Source organism: Scardinius erythrophthalmus (genome assembly GCF_964197995.2).
Source record: "Scardinius erythrophthalmus genome assembly, chromosome: 21".
Taxonomy (NCBI): Eukaryota; Metazoa; Chordata; class Actinopteri; order Cypriniformes; family Leuciscidae; genus Scardinius; species Scardinius erythrophthalmus.
The window spans coordinates 13,619,621-13,639,305 of record NC_138241.1 but is presented as its reverse complement, the minus strand read 5'-3'; the positions used below and the strand labels follow the sequence as shown (position 1 = coordinate 13,639,305).

The window sequence follows — 19,685 nt, the reverse complement described above, 5'->3', positions numbered from 1 at the left end:
CTCGCTTCCACCTCGTAAATCAGAGACAAATATGTGGAGGGCTTTTTCTTGATCTCCCTCTCTCTCTTATTGCCCACGACTCGTCAATATACGTATGTAAAGCCTTGACCTTGTCAGGGGGTCTGACTCTGTACAGGACAGATAGCAGGCTCGGGAAACCTTGAACTAATACAATATTGATGGTCCATATAGTGTTGCACGGAGCACAAATCGGTAACACTTTATTTTACAGTGTCCTTGTTACATATGTTACATGTAGTAATAACAGTAAATTATGCATAATTGCATGCAACTAACCCTCAACCAAATCCTAATCCTACCCTAACCCTATAGTAAGTACATGTAGTTGCTTAATATTACTCAGTAGCCTACTTAAATATATAATTACACTGTAACAATGACACCTTAAAATAAAGTGTAACCCACAAATCATATACAACATATATATTAAAAAAGAATATCGAAAATGGAAAATAATGTAATCTTTATTTTAACCCAATGCATTTTAATAGCCTATTGTATTAGGAGATTACTAATATTATTGCGTTGCGTTTCATAGAATTCTGTTTTATTTCTTCTGCAAATAAAATGTATATTTTAGATTTGGGCAGGACCATAGCGTTCATGAACTTTAAACAATGGTGGACATTTATCTATGTTAATAACTGAAAATCTCGACGTGTTATTTTTTATTTATTTAGCCTATGGTCTTTGACAAAATAGTGCAAACTATTTGTAATGGCATTTTATAGCTATAACGCATGACTCATAACCTTCTGCAAAATCTTTCTCTTCGCGTCTTATCAGCATACCCTCGCCATTTTAATAATTAATCATGTGCGCAAATATGATCTATTTATAAATTAACTAACTTAAATATGAACTTTTAACCTTGTGTTTCCCCTTAAAGGCATTCAAAATAAATGTAAAGTCTATTTTGTAGCAAGAACGAAACAACTTGAATTCATTATTTAGGTTATTAAAAAAAAAGTGGAAGCATACCGTGTTTTTTTATAGACTTTTCTAAATGTTTTTTTTAGAAATGAAGGGGAGCAACAGATATAGCTACAATTATCTGGACTCATTTATAGCTAATACTGTTTTTCTTTACATAAAAATATAAGAGTTCCTTACTGTTAAACCTAGCCTATTTGATATATTTAGGCTACATGCACCCAATACTCTCCAAAACGGCGAGTTCCAGCTTTATAAAGCTAAAATGCACTTCAAAAGATTTCTAATATAAAACTTGATACATCTTGTCATAAATCTAAGGTTAAACAGAGGCGCCCTGCTGGTTCTCTGCCAAGAAATATAGCCTGTAAAAACAGCACAGAGTCTTATTTTCTTTCTGTTTTGTTTTAGAAAGCGGATGAGTGTCTCAAGACGCGCGGAATGTTAGGCCAAAGTTTCAGTCATACAAGAAAAAAAAATCAATTATTGGACAACAGCGTCATGGGTCAGGTGAGAGAGCATTATTATTGTCAATATTGACCTGTGCACGTCAGGTTTAATAAGAGCATGACACATGTCAGTCATCAGTTGACATGATGGCATGCCGGCAAAAATGCACCCTGCTATTAAAGTCGAAATATTTATAGGCTAAACCAAATTAAATGTACATTTCATAAAAGCAATGTGAAAGGACAAAGAAAAGCGTCGGATTTGTGTTGCTCCGGAATTATAGGCTATTAAAAATCTTAAATATATATCAATAGTTAGGCTACTTTATCGAAACGATGGAAAACAATTTTCGGGTTGGTGTCTATTGTAAACGAATATTTCAAAAAGACAAAGCAAGCAAATGTTTCTGACACAGGGACCCGTTAGGAGAACACGAGGTGAATTATTGATCCATGTCACGAAATTATTGGTAGATTATTTTTGTTTCGTGATCTATAAATGCTACAATTTGCCTCCTTCCTGGCCCGAGTCCCGATGTGAATAATTACCCCCGCAAAAATACACACATAAAAAATAATAATAATAAAAATTTCATCAAGTGTTTTTTCCCCCTCGGAGAAAATACATATCCCCCGTATAAATATGTAACCGTTATTATTGAGTATATTAGTATTGTATTTCATTCTGTAAGTAATTTGAATAAGAAAAATATATGTGAGTGAGTGATACTTTTCAATACTGGAAACAGATACTTAAAAAAAAAAAAAAGTTGAATCTTGTATAACTTATAAAAAACGTTGAAATTGCTTAAGCTATTTTGATTAATTAAAGCAGTGTAAAATCATATACACGTTGAATAACTGTAATCTGCCAATAACTGTTCGCATCAACATTTTACACTTGTAAATATCTCAGCGTAGACGAAAAAACTCAAAACAAGTTGTTTTTTTTCAAGTATGCGCAATGTTCATCAGCCAAACCAGATAATACACAACTTGAATTATTTTTGCGTAAAACGTATTACATAGAAAACAAGTGGCAGTCATTCACTATTTGCACTCACGCACAAAAATATTCCATTGTTCGAAGATAACGCCAACAACAGGACTGAATTTTAAAATAACGCGAACTGTTGACTAGGCTAATGTGGTCATTTGAACCCTCACACTTTTTTAGACGATTAAAGGTTCTACATTTTGTTTAGTATGCTATTGAAATTCAGTTCGATTAAGTCTACAGTCTTAAAAAAAATTCCCATTAGAACCAGAAAAGGCTTCATAGCTTGATTCCATAGGATAACTTTTTTTTTATATAATATAGTTCTTCAGAAAACAGCCATAAGCTGGAGTTAAAAAACAAACAGCATGTGAAGAACCTATAATATAACATCAGTAACTTTTTAACTCCAAAGACCCTTGCAGCTATTGGTTGTGGATATAAAAAATAAGATTTTATTGCTGAACCAAAGAACCCGTTTGCTTCCATTTATTTTTATTTTTGTGTGTGTGTGCAGACAGAGACATTATGCTCCAGACACCCCCACCAGAAGACGCTTCTGATAAATAAGAGTCATCTTACCTTTAAGAGCCGTTGCGTTACTATAGAGGGCGGTGCAGGGGCAGCAGTGTGATGGAGGCTGGCCCTCGGGCGTCAGTTTACTCCAAAACAGCTGAAGACAGGGGGGTGGGGGGGCTGAAAGAGACACCAGCGATCCTCGCTCAAGGAGGGGCATAAAACACTTCAGGTGCTTTTCGATCGGGTTTTATAAGGAGATCTCTGCTGGATCTCCCTCACTGCGCTCCGCCCGGTGCTTGAGGACAGAAGATGCCCAGGCAGCTCCTCTGCCCAGTGTTCGGCTCGTCACTGTGGTTGGCACTGATACTCCAGTCTCTCATTCCCTCCGCCGCTACATACAGGAGACCAGTGTCCGGAGGGAAGAGACAGAGCTTTCTGGAGAGAACCTTGATTTTACTGGACGTCAATACTCGAAGCCCGGTCAAAGTTTTGAATGACAACTTCCTCTCGTTGCAGTTGGACCCGTCTATCGTAAAGGATGGCTGGCTGGACTTCTTAAGGTAGGCTATTCTAGTTTTTGCGTTCGCATCCTGCGCATGGTGATGCTGATGTGTTTGTGTTGATTTGGGAAGATCGGAATTGCCTGCTGGAGAGGTCAGTATGTGTTTTGGAACAAGGTGGTTTAAGGCTGGTTATGGACTACACTCTTAAAAATAAAGGTTCCAAATAAAGTTTTTTTTTTTTTTTTTTTTTTTCGCAACAATACCATTAAAGAAACATTTTTGGTTACCCAGTCAGTCAACAGTTCTTAAAATAACCATTTGTTTTTCTTATCTAAAGAACCTTATTCTATTATAAAGAAACTTTTGGGGAATGGAAATGTTCCATGGATGGTAAAGGTGCTTTAAGGAACCCTTTTTAGAGTGTAGCAACATGCAATCTTGAAGTGGTTAAGCTTGACCATGATAATGACCAGCTAGAAACCATCTTCGATGTTCTAAACATACCCGGCTTAAACTGGATTTTCCAACAGGAACACAACTAGACATCAATCATTTTTTCCAATAACACAAATAGGCTACCCAAACACCTACTAGGCATCTAATAGCATAGGCTATTACTTTTTAATCTATCAACCGCTCCCTTGAGTAGGCTACAAAATCCAGTATTTTCGAAAAGTAGGTTACCAGTCCCCTTTCCTCTTATTAGATGTTTAAACTTTTATGTTTGGTTGCACTTAGCTTTTCTGTACAGCTTAGCCTATAACGTTATCGTGTAAAACCCCATGCGTTTTCGCACTCATGGACATTTATTTTACGCGTAAAGTAGAATTCATCATGTTTACTCGCAATGCTTAAAACAACATCTGCTTAATCCCAATGAAACCGTGTTGTGGGGTGATGTTAGTCCATGATACGTATCGTAAGAGAATGACTCGATGAACGAATGCCTTTACATTAGAGCGTGAAACCTGAAAATACGCGCAGATTTGAATGGTTGTGTTAATTTGCACACCAGGGCTTGACCTGGAAGTGAATATGAGTGTCCCAGCCCCCAGAGGAGAAAAGACACAAAACCATTCGGAGAACCGAAATGTAAGTGTCTTTTATAGAACCTAACAGGTTTGAGGATCGATATAGTGTTTAATCCCGATGTATTATCGAATATTTATTATTGTGATTTATCAGGATGAGGTGTTGGAACGAATAGATTCAATAGAATTTAAGAAGTGGCCCACATAAATATGAACCCCATCTGCTGTCGTGGCATTATTGTTCGTTTTCTGTCGCGTAAAGTGCAAGTTACAGCAGATTTACGCGGTAGGCTATCGCCTTTAAAGGGGTTTTACATTGTGCGTAGGCTACTTAGTTTAATTATAGGCTATATGTAATGAAACAAGGACCAAATAAAAGCGGGATGTGGGACTTATCTACTAGGACACTTACCCACAACTTTAAGAATTATATTTCCCCCCCACATCTTATTTGGTTTGAAAATAACCTCGTAAACAGATTTGAAGTATGGCCCTAATACTAGTGATATTTGTAGCACGTTTAGCTCATGCTATGCACACGCATACGTTCAAAATAAGGTTTCATAATGTTAATGCAATAGATAACAATACCATAATCTCACATAAATTATATCTAAATATATTGCCGTTACATCGCCATCATTCCGCAGGAAGTTGCACTAATATTATTTTTCTTTTAAACTTAAATTGTTGTTGTCATTTTTCAAAAATAACATGCTTATTCATGCTTCATGCTCGGTCTGATTAAATGTATTAATTCACATTATTGGACGTGACAGCATACTTTCTCTAAAATGTATTTTCCTAAATTCAGTTTCGGCCCACCGACCAAAACGCAGGCTTCACCGAATATAGTTTGTGGCAATTTAGCTTGTTTTGCTGTTTCACAAAATAATATTAAACAATTCACATAGTAGCTTTATTTTATTTTATTTCAATACAATTTTATTTTATTCTTTTATGTTATCTGTTGTTGTTGTTGTTGTTCGATTCTTGGTTCTCATAGGCGGAATATTTGCGCAATTTATAGGCCTTCTTTTATGTGCACCTTTTACGGCTTCTCTTTTTACGACTGGTACCTTATTATGTCTCATTATTTAGTAAAGCTCTAATAAAGCTGGTATTTATTTATTTCGAAAGAAACGAGCGTGTAGCACCACAGACTGCAGCTCTGTGAATAATTTGCTGTTGATTTCAGCACTGCGGCCTGAAACACAATATATTGTAAACTCCCAATCCTGCTGTGAGTTTCCGAAAGAACGTTAAAGCACCAACCCAATGGCGACAACCAGGTCACTGCAGAAAAAATAAATAGAATATTAAATAAATAGAATAAAAAGAAGTTTATTATTAATTCTGAGTTTTAAAATTAGGCTATTATTGCATATTTTTTTCTCGTGCCGACAGACTTTTACATCGTCAAAAGAATAAAGACAGTAGCACAGCATAAAGCATAGGCTATATGTGTTATAATATGTTATATAATGTCTTTATATAATTTAAAAGGATAAAGATCATATATGAACAAGCCTTAAAAAGAAATTAGTGGTTTTATTCAGTTTATTCTCCATCTTCCCTCCAATGGTCTAAAATCATGAAGACAAGCTATCTTTGTGATTTGAAGCACTATTCAATGTTTAGGTAGCCTAACCGAAATAACTTTCTTCCCATGGTAATGACTACTATATTTAATATGAGTAGATTGCACCCATGAAAGTGAATTTTAAGGGTTCTGTCAGGCAGAAACAGCTCTTTAAGGCAAGCACTGCTCATTTGGACTTTTTACAGTGTAGTTGTCTACACAGTGATTCTGTATTAGCCCTACGGGTTTCTCTGAGAATAGCTTGATCTGTGATCTACATCTTTCTGTGTCCACAGCTCCAAGCGGTTAGTCACTCTGGCGCGGGGACTCTCTCCAGCTTATTTGAGGTTTGGGGGCAAACGGACTGACTTCCTCCAGTTTCATAACCTGAAGAATCTTGCGAAGTTTAGAGGGCCTGGACCGGACTATTACCTGAAAAACTATGAAGATGGTGAGGTCTAATTTGGTCATTTTCAATTAGTCAGGTATTTTGCATGTATTATTGAGATGAAAAAACATTTTTGTACCTCAGAAAACTTGATGAGGAAACAACACTTAACTTGTTGAAAGTTCCAGAAATACTATTTGCAATCATGATATTAAAGCTCTATGTGTCATTCCATATGTGGACAAATTTGCATGCATAAACCTAAGATATATTTGAATAAATATCGACGCTTTCATTTAGTCAGTGCATGCCTTTTGAAAAAGAAATGCCTTTTTAATTCTGAAGACTTTTTATCAATAAACACAGAACAAAAAGAAATATATTTTGAAACCATGCATGCAAACCACATGCATTGCTCTAGTGGTTAGTTTGTCTTCTTGGTGGGCAGATAGGGTGGGCGATATGACCAAAAGCTTATTTCACGATTTGAGTAACTTTATTGCACAATTATACTGGTATATCACACATTATTTTTGCTTTAAATAAGGTTATGATATCAACATTTTTGAAACCAGTGAAATGTCATAAAATTTCAAAATTCTTGTCACCAATTTCAATATCACAAAAGACAAGTAAACAGTGATAAAGAAAGAATAAAGAAACTAATTACAAGCATTTAGGAAAACAAACTAGAATAGAACAGACACAAATTAAATCTAAGCACTAAATAAGAAATAGCTACTACAAAAATTGTATAAAGTAATCAAATGTATAAAAACACTGCATAGTCTTCACTGTGTAAAGACTATGTAACTTATGAAAGTTACAAAAGTGACTTTTTGTCGTTTGATTAACGACAGCTGTAGCTTAAATTTGGATGCTGTCACTTTAAGAGGGATTTCACGTATTCAGTATACGTGTGCACATTCTTTCTCAACTGTTTACGTTAACTTAAGACATAAATGACTGTGTTTACTTGCAAATAAAAGGTAACTTTGACACATAAATATACTTTTAAGCGTTCAAGTCTAATTATTCGACAAAAAGCACTCGGATTCAGTTCTCACGCGCTTTAGCGGCTTCACGTGCGCGCACAGTTTATCTGACATCACCTGCATACATAACGAAAAGAGTTGTCTTTCGCGGCTTACTGTGGTTCAACGGTTTAAAATAACTTTTTTTTTTAACGCAAGACTTAAAAACGCATGCCAACGATAAGCTTTCGTGACTGCGTAGCACATCAACGTCACGTGCGCGTTACCGTCCAAAATCTCTGCCGGTTGACAAATTACGGTCGGTTAATCGTGTCTACCGTAAGTATATCGCCCACCCCTTGCAAATACTCACAGAAAATAACTCCAAAATCATTATCGCGGTTTCCACGCAGACATAGTGCGCAGTGACTTCGCCCTGGACAAACAGAAGGGCTGCAAGCTGGCCAGCCACCCGGAGATGATGCTGGAACTACAGCGGGAGAAAGCGGCTCAGATGCAACAGGTCTTGTTGAAAGAACAGCTCTCCAACATCTACAGCGATGTTACATTAACAGGTAGGAGATTACAGCAACATGCATACTCAGCTAATATAGTGTATATTGGGTTAGGCTTTGTTTTTTGCCTCAGAGTTTCACAAAAGGGCTTTTAACAAATGTAATGAATGGTGCGTATTGTTTGTGTCGATCAGTAGGAATCTGTAGATATGGTTTAATGTAATATATCAGGTGCGTTCTGTGTTTATGTTGTTTGAACTATGAACTATGTTGAGTTGTTTTCTCTCATTGACGTCCAGAACCATTGGTAGGCTACAGTGATGTAATTGTTGCTGCTTGTTCCAGAAACGCATAGGTTTAAAATGATGAGAAGATCAGCCAAGCATATGGTTTTATTGATCACTTTCAACAGCTGTGCTTTGCCTGTTTGTAAATCCAGTGTCCAATTTCAGATTTCATAGTCACACACACAGACATTGTCCCAAATGTTCAGATCATTTTAGGGTGAATAATTGTTTGAAAGGCAGAAATCTCAGAGGACCTGTCAGAGACCTTTTGTAGTACCGAAAATGTCAGATCAAGGATAGAATGAAGCTGAATGATGACGTATACAAAAGGCCAGTGGAAACAACAGCTGACAATGATTTCAGAAAATGACACTTTGCGAAAGCACCCGTAGTTCTGAGAGGAAGAGCAGTTTTTGCATGCGATTTAAATCAGTGTCTTTTCTATGGATATTAACAAAGGTGATTCACAAACAAAAAAATTGTTGTAAAAAGCTGTTTTGGTTGGATCAGGTGTGATATTTTGTTTGGGTGCATTCGAACTTTGCGGTGATTTCATACACTGTTGTTGATGAATTCTGACACAACACTCCACGAAGGGAATTAAATGACATATTTTGGGGTTTTCCTTGACAGACTTGCTTTTTTCCCCCGTTGTTTTATTATTATAATCGTTGCAGTAATCTCAATGTAAACTCAAATCACTGTCAGGTACAGTCAACCGGAGCGAGATTATTTGTTTAAAGCAGATTTACTGTGGAAAGATTGTACTAAATTTTATGTCAGGCACTGTGCGAGTTCCAGTGCAGGTCATGCTGCACATTTTCTTATTAAAATTGATATACAAGCTCAGATGAGAGTTTCTGAACTGCTCTTGGCGTCAAATAGACCTGAATGTTGTTCATTCAAACCGTTTCAGCAAAAAAGCACTCTTCTAACTTTCACCCGTATTTTCCAAACATCTTTTTATGCACATCTGCGTTCAGCAGGGCGGCTGTAAGAGGAATTAGGACTAAACATACTTAGCAAAGGAATCTCTCTCGCCGTGGATCTCAGCATGTGTGCTGCAGCAAAAAGCCTGTCGTGTGCATGACTGATGGGTGAGAACGAAGACACCTGGGTGCATGGCACAGACGGGTCTGTTAGCAATCAGGACGTCCCCTGCGCAGTCACTGGCAGGTGGCAGGGGAATTACAGAGAGATGTCCTGCCTCATCCATTTCCACACCGCACGGGTCGGCTTTTCTGACCCTTTCTCATTAGAGCTATCAGTAATAGGCGCGAAAGCCCCCTGCCAGTTAGAAAAAAAAACGTGGTGAGACAAGCCCAAGGTCATTCTAGCTTTCACCTCTACACTCGCTACAGTGTAGTCCAGTTAAGTTAAAGCAAACCATCTGAGACAATTCGAGGTCAGGCTGCTTAAGAAACTCTCAAGTTGCTACAGTTCCATGATGCTTTCACTGCATTCTCTGAATTCAGTCACTGTTAGTTTCTTACAGTTGAATGTAGCTTTATAAAATTTGCAAATGAATGATAAAATCAAACCAGTGTATGTTAAAGCGATTGATTTTTAACCCTGTAAAGCCTACTGTATCATATTTGATATGCACACATTTCTAAAGCTTTTGATCCTGATCAAAACTTTACTGAAAAACCTGTTGTACACAATCTAGGCTACTACAAGCCTTCTGTCTTCTGTTTGGTAGTTCATATTGTTTTAGCAAGTAAAAAAAAGGCATTGTGAAAACCCACCTTCAGGTTAAATCTTTGCTTATTTTTAGTGCTGGGCAACGATTTAATCGCATCCAAAATAGAAGTTTGTGTTTACATAATATATGTGTGTGTGTACTGTATATTTTGTATATATACACACACATGCATGTATTTATCTAAGAAATATTTGCATGTACATACTGTATATATTTATACATAATTTATATTATATATAAATATTTTATATATAAATAACATTTTCTTAAAAAAAAACACATATATAATATGTTTATACATGCATGTGTGTGTATTTATATAAACAAAAATAATTATACACACTACACACACATATATTATGTAAACACAAACTTTTACAACGATTAATCGTTGCCCAGCGTAAATGTAAAAATAACTTTAAGATGAACAAAGATGTATTTTAAGAGGAATTTAACATTGAAACCCCTGATTATATAGACTGGGTAAACCCAGCCCGATCGGCCGGTGATTTGATTTCGCCCTGCATCTCAGGCTGAAGTGTACAATCTTCTATCCTGCTTCCCTTACAAATCTGCGGGGACCAATCACAAACTGGCTTATCCACCTGGCGCGCTATTGGTGGGTTTAATCCAATCCAATTCCTTTTAACCTCACGACGATGCTCAATGGCTTCTTTAGTTTAGCAAACAAATCGCTCGAATGGGTGTAAATACCACTCACTTTCATGTTTTTTTTTTATTTCGCACAACCTGCAAAAATCGCTCCATGCCATTGCTGCTTCTGCAAACCGCTGATCAGAGCTCCAAACCAACACGTTTGTTGACATGTTTCCTGCCTAGAGTTTTCGCTGCAAAGTACGTCACCTGGATCGTTGGTCTGATTGGTTGAAGGACTATCCAATTGTGTACAGAGTCATTTACACTATGCCCGTTGATCACGACTCTTGTGCCATAGAATATACAGAGCAGACTCCCCAGACCAATGTTCAATCTTAAAAGATTGAGCTTGGTCTAGTGATAGCCAGACTACTGATTATATAGATTACATATATATTAATGAGAGGTTTTAATGTTAATAAAAACATGTAGCAAACAACAAAACTGAATTGGACACCCAAGGTATTGGACACCCAATATAGTCTATATGAATTGTTCGCTGAAATTGAATACTTTGAGTTGGGGATTTAAAACAATCGCAAACCAGAATGAGTGTGAAACATCAATCAAGTGAATAGTAATGGCTGGTGTAACTTTCACCTTTAAAGACTTGTTGGACATTTTAACCATACATTTCATCCGTGTGTTAGTTTGAAGTGCTGATAGAGTCATGGATTCGTGAATATGCTTGCATTCATAACCCCACTACAGATGTATATATCATTCAGTACAAGCAGACATATTAAATATGATAAATATCCACAGTACACCGTTCTAAATGACTTATCCGTGCTTTGCTCGTCACCCATTCCTGGAAACCTATCTCTTCCACATGCATTGAGTGAAGTGACAAATGATATGTTGTTAAATTTATTAAAATTCCATCATGTCCTCAGAGCTCGGCTGTAGAGGGCTCTATAGTTGTCATCGTGTGATTCTCAGTGTGTCTGAGGTCACGGTGCACTTTAGATCCATGTGCAGCACTACAGCCGGTTTCCCAGACTCTCAGGAGAGCGGCATTCATCATAAATAACTGTCTCTTTAAATCACGCGAATTTGCTTGCTTTCACTCTCTTGCGTTCTTCGGCTGGAAACTGTTCTCCTACGTCCACTTAGAGACACGAGGGAGTCTCTCTGTGTGATGCTAGCATGTTAAAATGCAGCATAGCTATATTCAAAGCTATTTCCTGCCCGTTTGCTCTGAGACAAATGACAGGAAGTTGTCCAGTGAGGGCAGTTTGGGTATTAGCTATAGCTGACGGTTAGCCTTTAGCCTCTCGTTTTCGTTGATCGCAGTAACTGTTTGAGTTTTTGGTCCTCAAATAGTCATTAAAAAGTAAGGAAATGTTATGAAAATGAGCTAGAGGTGAGGAAACCTGTGATTCTTTTTTTGTTGTTGCACAAAATAAACGCTTATATCTGAGAAAATGAGGAGTGGTTTTGACCAGATGCTGTCTGCGTCATTTGTTTTCCTTCTACAAGTGTGGGTAACATGCCCATGTTGTTCAGAACAGTTTTTTTTGGCTCGTGGAGCCCAACTTTTTGTCCAGTTGAAAACGTTTGCACCAGAATTGGGCGGTTATTTCATTGAAATGATTGCTGGAGTATTTTGATGAATACCGCATGGCAGAATTTGATTTGCCAGTCTTCCTGTCCTCTTCTCTATTCTTGTCTGACTGTGCTCAAAGTGACACAAAGAGTTTGGAGTCTTTTTCTCCTCCCCCAGCAGCAGTGAAAACACACATGTGTGCACTCAACACAAACACAGTGAGTGCTCGTAGAATAGTGTGCTAATGATAGATCTGAGGCTCTGACAGATGTTTCTGCCTGTGAAAGAAAACATGAGTTTTTTTTTTCTATATCTGAGACATTAAGCAGATACTCACACACATGCATAATATTCTCCAGAAGAGTTAAAGGGATAGTTCACCCAAAAAATTAGGAAAAATTCTTTCATCATTTACTCTCATGTTGTTCCAAGCCCATAAGACTTGTGTTCATCTCCGAAAGAAAAATGACGATTTTTGAATGAAATGTGAGATATTTCTGTCCCTCCATTAAAAGCCTATTCACCCAAAACTCAGATGCCTGTTCATTAACTCCCTGGTTTCACAAACAAGGCGTAAGCCCAGTCCTAGAATAGACCTACAATGCATGTTTGAGCTGTTTTAACTGAACACAACTTGCACTGGCATATCTTAAAATATGTCAGTGCCATTTTTTTGTCTCAAGATGCACACCAGTAATGTTTATTTTCCTCTAAGGCACGTTAAAGCTACTTAAATGCCCTAATTAAACTAAGGCCTAATCCTGGCTTAATCTAAGACCTGTCTGTGAAACCAGGCCAAAGAGATTTGTAAAATAAATCCTTTTGAAGAGACAGGATCACTTTAAACAGATTTCATTTAGACTACTATTATAAACACTGATCAGCAGACATACATAAAGCATTCAAATATTGTAAAGAGAAGCTCAACTGTACTTGAGAATACAACTATGATGTGAGAAGAAACTTCATTGGTTCTCACGCGTCAATCATTGTGGTTGAGCTTGTTTACCATATTTGAGTGCTGTGTGAACGTTCACTGATCAAATATGTTAATAAAAGTCTAAATGAAATCTGTTTATCATATAAAGCGATCGTGTCTCTTCAGAAGACGTGGATTAAACGATTCATGTGGATTTATTTTACGATCTCTTTATGAACGGTTTGAAGTGTCAGAGGTTTAGGTGAAAATATCTTCATTCGTCTTACAAAGATTAAAATCTTATGGGTTTGGAACGACAAGAGGGTGAGTAAATGATGACAGAACTATCCCTATTTGGGTGAACTATCCCTTTAAGAGCTGAACATTTATAGGTCATACAAATAGTAAAGCTAATGAACAATATTCTGATAAGCATAAAAATGTATGAAATCTATTTTTAGAGCAGTTTGACGTCTGTTTAATTGCTATAAAATAAAAGGATGTCACTATAATACAAATAAACAAAATAAGCTTATTTTTTCTTTCACTTATTGTTAGGCATTATTTTACAACCATAGAGAGAGAGTTAGAGAGATGTTGGCAAACATGGCGTGAACATTTACAATCTCATTGTGTGGCATGAGTGAACTGAACTGTAAATAAATGAGACACTAATACGTATAACAGACTCTTCAGAATGTTTCCACGTTGCCCATTACTCAAGGCCTTGCTCTTCTAAACGACCATAAAACAACAACTGAACTGTTAAAATAAAATGTGCCACAACAGAAGGTTATGAAGACAGAGTGGACTCTAGATGCATCTCATAAATGTAACAAGGAGCTGTCAGACTCAGACTGCGCTATATATTGCAATTTGCCAAATGAATTGATAAACTAGCCTCCAAATGAATTTGCAAGTAGAAACAGATAATAGCAGCATATTTACAATTTTCAAAATAATGAAAATAAACTGTGACCAAATGTTAAGAGAAAACAGATGTTTACAATGCTAGGAAGGAGCCGAAATTCCCTGCTGGGTACACAAACGCAATCTAATAATGATGTTAGCGTCAAAATTATCGGATGTGTTTAAAATGGAGTTTCAGATCTTAAATGACTTGAAAATGAATTGCACTTTATGGTCCAGTGTGGCTAATTTAATTGCAACCAAACAGTGTTATTGAAATGAATGAAGATGTTTTTGTAGGATTTCAAAACTGGACTCGCGGAGCGATGCTAATGATTCTGTTATTTTTTTTGTCAATCTTTGTAATATGTGGTGATCAAAGTATGATTCGTTTGCTAGTTACGTCACATTTGGAAACATAAGATTACCCTACTGTGAAATATGAGGTGGGCCAGGAGATTTTGTTTCAGTTTTGTATTGGAGAGAATGTTTCTACAAATTCTGAGCCAGGAGTTTGTGGGATTTGGAAGGGCCACATTTTACACTTTTGCATCAGTTCCCTTTAGTATCAAAATCTAGGAAATGAATGATGACATGATACATTAATCTACATCTCTTTGGTGGTTAAACCAAGTCACACATATTGGAGTTATTTGCCTGGCCTTACCATGCAACACAAAATACCGAATAATAATCCAAGATAATCCCAGCAAAGGAGTTCCCTTTCTTGCGATTGCTATAAAGCCATAAGCTTCCAGTCTTTGAAGTTTCCTTTTCATTTGATTCATTCATTTGATAGTGGTTTTTAAATGAGTCATTGTGCATGAGAATGGACTGCACTGAAGCAGCTGCAGGTAGTTTAATACCACCCCTTCATAAACAAATATTAAACGGCTACAATTCCCAAAGACATCTGTGTTCTTACCACATACGTTTCAAGTGCTGACATGACTTAAACCTTTATTAAAAATCAATAAAGAATGTAATTGCATGAAATTCTTTAACAAAATCACCGTAGCAATCGCAAAATCTCAATGGGCTTGGTCCGTGAAACGCGAGCAGAGCAAATTTCTGTGCAAATCGTTTGCAAAACCATTGCGACGCAAATTACCGCATTTAATTTAATTGGATTCATGAATGTTTTACAAAAAGATTCGTTCTGCTTGTGTTTCATAACCGAGGTCCTAAGGATTTCCCGCCACACACTAAAATGCCCTTATTTCCATTCTTACACAGAGATTTATAAAAAAAAATGATTATTATGTCAAGTATCAAATTGCCATATAAGTACAACACGTCTTTATTTCAACAGCAAATTATACACATCCGGGACTTATAACTTGGAAAGTGAGCTAATCTAATCAAATAATAAATAAATCTCTGTGGAAGAACAAAATAAGTGTGCTTTCACGTTAACTTTAATGAAGGACGTATGTTTTGAACGAGGAATTGAAGACAAATGAAGGCAAACAAATCTTCGTTTGTCTTCAATTCCTTCTTCAAAACATACGTCCTTCATTACTTGCAGACTTTTAGCACCTCCCTAATTAAGCTGTCAGTCGATATTCACAGGCTCGCCCCAGAGCACCATTATATTCAGTGTTTTTTAAGGAATTAGCACTGTTGGGCATTTTGTTAATAGGTGACATTACAAAGACCGAAGGGAGTGATTGTTGTGGCAGCTTGGCGTTATGCGAGGTGAAGTCTGGTTATATATTGCCGTAGTGATTTCACCTGGCAGCTTCAGTACTCTCAGCCTGGTTGGACATTGATTTAACTAGTTTTAATGTTCCAAGGACCATCTGGCTTCACCACAAGTTCACCCTGCGTGTTGAACTTTCTCCAGGAGAATTACATATGCATTGAAGTCAGGGTTGTGTGCCATTTAGAATTGAGAATGAGAGTGCTACTTCAGGTACTGAATTCAAGAAAAAAATAAAAATGATTTTTAAACATTAGGATGTACACAAAAAACCTCCATATTTGCAAAGTGATTACACAACAACATTTTAGACTTTTTCATCTGGCCAAACATCTACTGTAATGTTAATAAATATTTAAAATAACAATAATTATTATTAATTATTTACAGTATTATTAATATACAGTATGTATTTGATCAATATATATGTATTTTTTTTTACAGTATATAAAACTATTCTGTTAAATGAGTGTGCAATACAACAACACTCTTGCTTGTATAATAGTTATAAAGAATGTTTCATTGAACAGTATATTGAATATAGTTTTAAAGGACAAATCAAGTGAAAAATGAACCTAGGGGTAATTAACACATGGTTAATTACCCCTAGGTCCCTACATGCAAAACGAAGCATTTTAGACTCGTGGCTCGACTAGTCGAGACTGTTTTCCAAGATGGATCCTGCCTGTAAATGCGTAATGTACTGTCTTTATAAAGTATCTTCTTATTAAACTGTCTGTACACTTACAAAGTTCTCAATGCTTCGGTTTGTATGTAGGGACCCTCATTATGCTCCCGTGTTAGTGTGAGACTATTTTGAGCCTTGTTAGTGGTATTAACTAGCGATTCACTTTTACTTACTCTCTGCCCCATATACTAGTGTTATGAGCTAATCTGTTTTTATAAATAAAACTCTTTACATTCGATTTTCATGAAAACGCATCGCAGGGAACGATCGACTCGGTAACCATGTGTTAAATACCCCTAGGTTCATTTTTCACTTGATTTGTCCTTTAAGAAATATTTCTAATCAGACAAAATCTATTCTACATGTCAAATTATTTGATGTAAGATATTTATGGCCATAAATAGTCCAAATTAATTATATTTATTAAGTGTAATTGAATCTCTAAATTTGCATTTCTTGGAACTGAAATTCCGTCAATTCTTCTTCCTATCGTTCCAATTCAAATTCCGGAATGAGAAAATGTAATTGAATACAATGAAATTTCCCAACCAAGAGTACTTTAGTTAGATGGTCCACTTTAGACATTCTACTAACTGTACAGTAAGTGACTTTGCAACTACATGTAAAGTAACTCTTATTAGGGTATTAGTAGACTGTAGTGGACTGTTAAGCCTGGTTCACACGTGACGATTTTAAATTGTTGGCCGATTTTCCAAACCTGAGAGACCCCACACACGGCGCTAAAAATATCACGGGTCTAACAGTTTTGGTCGTACAGTGTGTGGTGCGCAGCCACACAGCAAAATCAACACATCACACACAAACCGATTTGACTCCCGAGCATTCCCAGGTCAGACGGGAAATCTCGCAAAATCCCTCGAGATCAAACGTGACTTCAGAGTAAACAATCATGGCGGACGAAGAGGATGCAGTGCCGATAGTTTGTAGTTTGTTTTTAACCGAAAAAAAAAAAACGTTATCAAAAGAAAATCTCCGACGTCCACCGGACTTTCTGGTGGAAAGTCGCCATGCCGCCAGCTGTTTTGATTTTGTTTCCCGGTGCTTCCTCGCCGCCTCGTCACCTCGCTTTCTGATTGGCTACACGCCACAGTCCACAGGCTGCGTGCTCGTTTGTCCCCGGGGGACACCACACACACGAGGAGAAATCGGGCCAAAAAAATCCAACATGTTGGATATCCCCGATTTGAGATCGGAGCGGTCCCGACATCCTTCCGAGCAGACGAGAGCAGTCTTAAGACAACACCACACATGGCAGGAATATCTGATCAGATTTTTTTACGATAATCGGACCATCCTTAAGATTGTCGGAAGGCGTGAATCGGGGCTAATATCGGCCTAATTATCCTGCCATGTGAACCAGGCTTTAGTTGACTAATAGGTTAGGGTTACAGTAGGTGCAAGTAGAATATGTTGACACTGATAGTCAGTAGAATGTCCAAAGTCGCCCATCGAAATAAAGTGTTACCCACAAGTTGTCGAAAAATGTATTCATTTAGTTGAATTTCTTTATTTTGATATTGCATTTCAGAATATAGTGGGGTGGATTGTATTCTGCTTGGAGATCTGATCCAATGCAGGTCACGGTGCAGTAAAGTAAGTGTATGTCAGTCTGCTATTTTCATATTCTGGCTGATCACAGGCTGCTGGCTCTGTCCTCCACGCTCTCATGCGCAGTTCTGTGATGTTTCAGACGCAGGAGAGATTTGTGGCTCATGAACGTCTCATCTGATTTGTGCTCTCACTCCAAAGTGTATCAGGTTACTCTTTTCTTGTGTATTTTTTTTAATAGCACAGCTGCTGAACTCTTCTCTGGACTGTTCAGACTGAACAGAGACCCCAAGCTCAGTGGGTCTGCTGCAGAAATTTATTAAAACTGCCCAAAGATTTGAGAATTATGTGAGGAGAAGTCGAGATCTAGATGTTACCACCCGTGGAGAGGGTTTTATTCATTTTTATTTTCTTTGTCAGTAGTTGTTCTGCTCCTGCAACACTTGTCAGGGATCATTAATCATCCGGATGCTTCCCACTGAGGTCATTTTGTATTATAATTCTCATGTGTGATCTTTTGTCCCAAGATTAAATACTGAGGCCAGACTCACAACCAGGATTTGGCAGCCGGACATCACGCATGAGCAAAATCACTAACTGGACGCCTGACCAAATACTTGTTAGTGTAATGTAATCGCATTTGTACTGATCCAGACAGTTTTCCACAGACAGTATTTGAATAATAGTTATGTTTAAGTAATGCCCATAATGATCTGAATTGTTGGCTCACAGACAAGAGTCTAGCCTTTAAAGCAATACTGTATGTAATTGAATGAAAACTAACATTTAAACACTAACGTATAAACTCAAATTGACATTAGCTGTATACATATATACATAACTTCCATTAGATAACTTCTATTTGATAACTTCTATATGATAACTTCCATATTACAAAGATTGCAATTAGTTGCGTTGCCAGTTTCAGAAATCACAGAATTGTTTAATGAGAATTTCTGTCAGTCCATAAGTAGATTGTCTCAATACAAAATAAAGGGAAATATGCAGTTCTGCTTGCAGATGTAGTTAACTTGTCATTAATTGCCGTAGACAAATCTCTGAGTAGATCTGATGTCTCCAACTTTTGCAAAACCAGTGATTAATTCTGCCTCTAAGTAATGCTTTATTTAAATAGTACCTTTTAAAACTAGTGTTTCACAGAAAAACTGCTAAATTATGTTGTGCAGCTTCTGAAAGTTGTGTAAAGTCACCCAAGCTCTTTCCATATTTTTTGTTTGCACTTTGCAGTATGAATTATTGAGTGGACTGTGGGTGTGGCGTCTGAGATCATGCTTGAACACTAGTGTGCCAAGGCCAAATGAGGTCATTGCACAATTCCTAGATATGACCATTGATAAGAACAACAGGAAGGTATTCCTACTAAAAAACATTTCCAAAGTTTTGCTCTTTGACACTGTTTATAGTTTCTCAGAGAGTGTGATGCCAAGCGTATGTTTGGAAATCTAGGATGTACTGTGAGGAACAGCCAAAAATGCTTTCATTTCAATTGTTTTCCCATGAAAAGTCTCGTTTGTTAGATGACAAATAATGTTGTATACATTAGAAAAGTGGATTCTATTTTTAGTTAAAAGAACAAGAAATTAAATTAATTTGCTCTCTCCAATTTCTCTCATTCCTGCCCTGCTATTTGTTTATTTGTAAATCTAGAGAATTTGCCAGAAGCCTGAATTTTGACATGTGGAATGCAGAACTATTGCTGCTCAGACTAACCATACAAACAGAACTGTGCGTCTTGATGTGTGTGCTAAGGAGAGAGTGTTTGTGTCA

At 37.0% G+C, this 19,685-nt stretch overlaps 1 protein-coding gene across 1 annotated transcript in view; it reads left to right on the top strand.

The window, feature by feature from the left end:
- Positions 1-3,228: 3,228 nt before the first annotated feature.
- The window catches only part of hpse2 (heparanase 2), a gene marked incomplete at both ends in the record, with an annotated part of 93,843 nt that continues 77,386 nt past the window's right edge, over positions 3,229-19,685 (top strand). The window contains 3 exons of the mRNA XM_081350782.1: positions 3,229-3,479; positions 6,332-6,486; positions 7,811-7,972. Of these exons, the coding sequence (XP_081206908.1) occupies positions 3,229-3,479; positions 6,332-6,486; positions 7,811-7,972 (568 nt within the window). The remainder of the gene's footprint in view (positions 3,480-6,331; positions 6,487-7,810; positions 7,973-19,685) is intronic.